The 6,111-nt window shown below is 43.4% G+C and overlaps 1 protein-coding gene across 4 annotated transcripts in view; it reads left to right on the top strand.

The window, feature by feature from the left end:
- Positions 1-6,111, top strand: part of enox2 (ecto-NOX disulfide-thiol exchanger 2) — a 148,636-nt gene extending 142,525 nt beyond the window's left edge. For all 4 annotated transcript variants that reach the window (XM_063877017.1, XM_063877018.1, XM_063877020.1 and 1 more), the window contains 2 exons: positions 2,420-2,505; positions 5,347-6,111. In XM_063877017.1, coding sequence (XP_063733087.1) covers positions 2,420-2,505; positions 5,347-5,478 — 218 coding nt within the window. In that variant the 3' untranslated portion in view covers positions 5,479-6,111. The remainder of the gene's footprint in view (positions 1-2,419; positions 2,506-5,346) is intronic.

Raw genomic sequence — 6,111 nt, forward strand, 5'->3', positions numbered from 1 at the left:
GAGCTCAGGAGCTCAGCAGTCTTATAGCCTGTGGTATAAAACTGTCTCTGAGTCTGGTAGTCTTGGTCCGGATGCTGTGGTACCGTCTGCTGCCATATTAGTCATGTCACATTAAAAATTAGTGTTATGGTTTCACACAGGATAACAGGATTTAGATTGTTCCTCTATTCTTCTGGAGAGGAGGTGTATCAGTGAACTCAGACAAACCAAAACTGGATTCTGTCTTGGTGGTTTGTATGGTTGCCATGGTCACACAGACAGTGCAAAAAAAATGAATGTCCTCTCCTTGCTGTAGCCGCCGACCTCGGCAGCACGTCTGTCATTGGGAAAACAATGCAGGTGGCAGCGGCAACCTCTCTGTCTGAAGAGCAGAGTCCCCTTCACATTCATGGTGTTGCACCTGCACACTTCATAGGACAGAAGCAGAGTAGAAAAAGAGAGCATGACCGGTTGAAAACAGGCTTGATTGCAATCATTTACACGTCAATAAAGTTGGCATTTTTGTAAGATGATTGTAGAAAAAGGTTATAATGATTGCTGGCCACTTCCCGAGTCCACGTCTAAATTTGAGTACACAGCAAAACACAGTGGGCGCATATTCCCTAATAATTGTGTGTAAAAATATAAACAAACCATTCAAAGGTGCCCTGTCATGCTCAGTTTCAGGTTTCATAATTGTATTTTGTGCCTCTACTGGGACATGTCTCCATGCTTTAATGTTCAAAAAGCTCTTTATTTTTCTCATACTGCCTGTGCTGCAGCACCTATTTTCACCCTCTGTCTGAAACCAGAGGCCAGTCTGCTCTGATTGGTTAGCTGGCCGGCTCTGTTGTGATTGTTCAACCCTCTTAGAGATGTCCCAACCCTTAAGAAATCACGTGCCATGTGTTCAAGCACTGGCCAATAGCACAAGTTCAACATAGTGATGTCATTATGTTAGTGCTGTAAGCATAGGAGTGCAGTGGAGGCGTTTCAGGCAGGGGGGAGTTTGTGGGAGAGAAACTCCCTCTGGAGGGAATATTGGGATTTTAGCCTTTGCAGACCATTTACATCCACCAACACCTATATAACACGCTACAGGAAAGGGAAACCCCAAAAGGATAGTTGCCCTGTTTTAAGTAATTGACACTCCAGAGACCGGGGGGCAGGAAGTAAATCAGTGTATGGTTATCGTTTAGTTTTTTGGGCTGCCGGTATTGAGCTTGAAGTGTATTTCAAGACAATCCAACATTCACAGAACAGTGCAAGACGGGGGTCAGAGGGGGCTTGCAGCTAGGTTTCTCCCTAAGCACTGCAGCAGATCACCATGGCCACGGCATTGTTGTGAAACTAGCAGCAGGTGTGAACGCTGTACATTCTTGAGGTGCCTTCAGAAAACAGCACAACTGCAAACAAAGTCAGGAGAAATACTCTGAGATTTGCTCCAGCTGATGCAAATGAATTTTTAGGATGAATTCTCGACTGTTGCTGTTGAGAAAAAGTTATACTTCAAGAATAACTTGGGTTTCCAGTCATCAGAATCAGAAAAGTCTAATCGCCACAATTTGCATTGTATCCACAGCTGAGTCAGAGCGGTACTTAAAGGAGGAAATGTGGTGTAAGATAAGGGGGACCATTAAGGTTCCTGTTGACCAAAAAGAACATTTCAGTCATCTTTTTATAATGTTTGATGATAAATCTGAGCCTGAGCACTGACACTCTAAATCACCCACATGCTGTGTGTGCAGATTGCCAGTTAAAAGCAAACGTCTGTATTATTACTTGCCGAACGTGCTCATTGGCTTTTTGAATGCAAATAAACACAGACACCCAAACCACTCCAGCAGGCGAATCATGCAAATAAATCATCATGAGGTTCTGCTTGGTATTGTATTTGAATGGACCATTAAAATCCCAGCCAGTCTCTTATTCATCATCAGTGCAGCGGCTCCAGTCTAGTACTTTATTTGTTTTTTAAGCTTCGACTGACCTCTTGCAGATGGCAAAAATGAAACCTTGAAGTTGTAATTTTCTCTTAAAAGTCTTGAGTGATTGAGGTGTTGTTGCTCCAGTGTTGGAGGCAGGTAGAATGCCCTTTCGATTCGCTCTAGGTGGTTTGTTAGCAGAGGTGGGGGGATTATCAGTCTCCTGTCTGCGCGCTGATAGCACATGGTTTGTTTGAGCTGGGGGAGAGTATGGCTTTGATGAGAGACAACGACATCAAAGCTGTCATTAAACACTCCCTGTAATCTGGAGCGACGACATACAAGAGGCTCGTAACAGTACGGGGACTCTGGGAGAGGCCACTGGAAGCTCGTGTTAGACTCAGTCAACGCAAAGAAGGAGCACATCATCCGGCAGTTTGTCAGTGTTCAACCGGTGACAGAGTCTGGAGGAATGTGACCGCTTTGACATCTCTGCATTGTTTGTTCTCCTTTAGGGATCATTTCAACGTTCCTGCACGTCCACCCCTTCGGAGCCAGCATCGAGTACATCTGTTCCTACCTGCAGCGCTTGGACACAAAGGTAAAAACTTAAAACTGTGGGTATAAATGAGCAGAACCTGCCCTCAGCTCCACTCTAGAGTAGATACACCCAAAAAGACAGTTTGTCAGTCCCCCCCCCCCTACAGGGCTGACATACGGGCTTGCAGAGTGCCAGGGTCCCGCTGCGTACGGAGACACACGGTCCCTCAGTGAGAGCAGCACTTCCTAATGCGCTCTATAGAAATGGATGCTTTTAGAGGATTTCTTTTGAGGGGAGGCTGAGGCGCTTAAAAGAAAAAGATTGACATTTTGGAGAGAAGTATTTATTTTCTCATCCACAATCTCTGCCGAAATATTATGTTATTATTTCTTAAACAGTCAGGATAGGCTACATGAAGATGGAATCTCATTCAGGGAAAATACCCAGCTTCTTTAGCTCGAATGCAAATGATCAAGCCTTCTTATTAGCATAGAACGATAGAAAACATAAAACTTTCAGCCTTTTTGCTTACCACTGCTTGCTGGTTAAAATGGAGGAAGTTACCAACTAGATGACTTGAAGATAGTCAGCGTTGTGTTTGTAACAGCTAAATGAAGTTCACTTCAGCTGGTGTCGAGATTCAGTTACAGTTTTTAAGTAAGAAAAACATAATTGCATACCTCCACCGCGTGTTAGCCGGTGGATTGTGTGTTTTCTTGGTTTAGCAGGGACGAGCAGAGCGTCCCTGAGTTTGATACTGGATTTGAGTTTAATAAAAATGGTATTTAACAGCATAAAGAAAAAGATATACAACAGATATAGTCAGCCACAGCATCCGAAACAATAAGACATCCCTCAACATCCGTTTGGTCAAAAGTAGAACATTCAAAAACTTCTGAGACAGTTTCTCTGACTTCTTCATCCCTATGGCTAGCCGTATCTGGCTATCAGTTGTGTGATTTCCCTTGATGCGAGAACATATTAAAACTAGATCCTTGATTCTGACACTTGAAGCCAAACACCATCTTAAGTTTCCAATCTGTCTGGCAAAGGTATTTCATCCCTGTCTTCCTGGAGAGGCATTTCCCACCGATTGTCACTCTTCACTGCCACTTACACAAGGCTTTCAAAAGGCCAACATTCAATGTCACCTCCAGAAGCTAACATAGATTAGTAGCCATTTCTGCCTTCCGCCTCGACGTGGGGACCTTCAGAAAAAAATTGCAGAGCCACCGGCAGAATAAACATCCTGTCCTTCACATTACACCATACTCAAACTTACTTGGTAAATATTAATTTGTCTAAAAAACTTTCTCCCTGAGAAATTTCTGTTCCCTATTGCAACTCCTTTGAATATGCTCATCATCACCCTGACTCATTCTCACACATGCAAAGATAAATAAGTGTGACGGTCTACTCTCATGCCTTTCTCTCTCATGTGTTTTTTTTTGTTGTTTTGTCTAGTGCGAGTGTGTGTTCATGTCTTGCTGCGTGTGTGTATGTGAGCGTACGCCCCCGCCTGTCTGTCTGTGTGCGTACGAGCTTGCCAGTGCCCGTGCATTTGTTGTTCTCACATCGACTTTCCGCTACACACATCAAGCAGCCCACAGAGTTTTGTCAATATCACTGACGAGACTCTCCAACAACAAGCCCGCTCCTCTGTGCTTATCTAGCGGTTCCATACACAGCTCCATTGTCTGCGGTGTCACATCGCTCCTATCTCCATGATGGACCTTAATGCATCCTGACATCATCACAGGGTTAGAACAACGTGGTTTATTAATACAGAACCGTGTGGGTCGTCCACAGTGGTTTGTCTTCGTCACCTCAATATTTCAGATTAGTCAGGTGGCTGCTATATCGTCACTCTATAAATTTACTTGCGCTATGATTCTCTGATTGCAGTGGAGGTGTGAGTGGAGAGGAGCTGCGTAAAGGAATAAGTGTGGATGTGTGAGCAATGTCCAGTTTTTTTATAGCTGCAAAAATGATTAAGCCTATTTCATAGCAACATCCCCGTCTTCCTCTGAAGATTGTGTTCATTGCAGGTGTAAAGGCTTTTGGAAAAAAAAGTAAGCCGTGAATACTGGTGCCACACACTGATTTTTTTCAAACTTAAAACCCATCTCAACAGGACATTCATACCATAGAAATTAAGCAAATGTTTCCAGAACCATATTTTATATCATTAGACTTCACGTCGATGAACCAAAACCTCGGGTCAAACATGTCTTATAAATACATTACTTATTTAGATTATAGGCATCCCTCTTTTCATCAATTTAACAAATCCCATGCACTTGAAGGTTCAAACATATGTATATGTTTACATATTGTACCAACAGACCTTTTCCTTATTTGAATGCTTATACGATGATCTCTACACAACATTAGGTTATTCTCTATTTTCACAGAGGTACCTGATAACACAGGAGCGTCAGTTTAGAGACTATCATGCTACTTTGTCTGGCTTTTATAACAGCCAGTCAACATACCTGTCATTGAAGCTGTTCTTTCTGATGGTCAGATTGCAGTGGCTGGATTTTAAAAGATTTACACCAGTAATGCCAACAACGTTTTTCCAGTCCATTAAAATAATATCTTTGTGGTTCCGTCAAAAATAAGCTTGAAGGCTGATGAAAATGAAATGAAACACTGCATCAGCATCCAGCGGAAAGTAAGTCACTGGTGACATGCTGCAGACCAGAGACGTGTCTGTAATTTCAAAGGTTTGATTGGCATTCATATAAAATCAAGTGGGAGTGTTTTGTTCCCAAACCCTCCGATAAAACGGCAACTTGGAGATGGATGTAGAAAGACTTTGGCTGTATGTGCAGTGTCTGTGAATGCATCTGATGTTAATATCACTGATCTGATGTGTGTGTGTGTGTGTGTCCGCAGATTAACACCAGTGAGGTGGAGGCTCTTCTCTCTCGGCTGCCCTGCACCTTCAGACAGGAGCTGACCGGTGTCGGAGCGAGTCTGGAGAAACGCTGGAACTTCTGCGGCTTCCAAGGCATCAAGAGCACATAAACAAACTCTGCCGGTGACGCTTCTGGGACGAGGGACAGACGATATTGGGACACTGTAGAGACTTGAAAGACACAGTTTAAAGCCCAGAAATATCAAAGACTTTACAAGGACGCAGAAGACTGAGCACATGGAGGGAATGTTACGTGAACATTTCAGGGACTTTGTAAGTGGCAGAGACGTGACGAAGCATCCCAGTTACAGAATGGTGCTTCAGATCACGGTGGCTAAGTCTTCATGAGCCTGAACTCTGTGTCTGCTACGATATTTTTAGACAAAACGACTCTCTAGGAGTCACAGAAGACAACCGATTCCCACAGTCACTGGATTAATATGTAGTTATCGCCACACGAGCGGATAATTGTGATTTCTGAGCCTACGGCAGGAGGGGGGGGGGGCGCTCTGTATGGTGTCAGTGTGCGCCAGGACTACAGGGCTAACCGAGGCGGCTAATCAGGGTCAAACCAAACACTCTGGCCTCTATTTCTCCTCTTTTTGCTGTTCCTGGTTTGTAAAATAGATCAAAAATGGATATATTTCTTCATTTTCTGTAAAGGCTGTTAACAGTTGCATAGAATCATTTGTTGTTATACACTGTAAATGCTTGGATGATATTTTTGATTATAAAAACACACA

Source organism: Eleginops maclovinus, chromosome 23, assembly GCF_036324505.1.
Source record: "Eleginops maclovinus isolate JMC-PN-2008 ecotype Puerto Natales chromosome 23, JC_Emac_rtc_rv5, whole genome shotgun sequence".
NCBI classification, from domain to species: domain Eukaryota; kingdom Metazoa; phylum Chordata; class Actinopteri; order Perciformes; family Eleginopidae; genus Eleginops; species Eleginops maclovinus.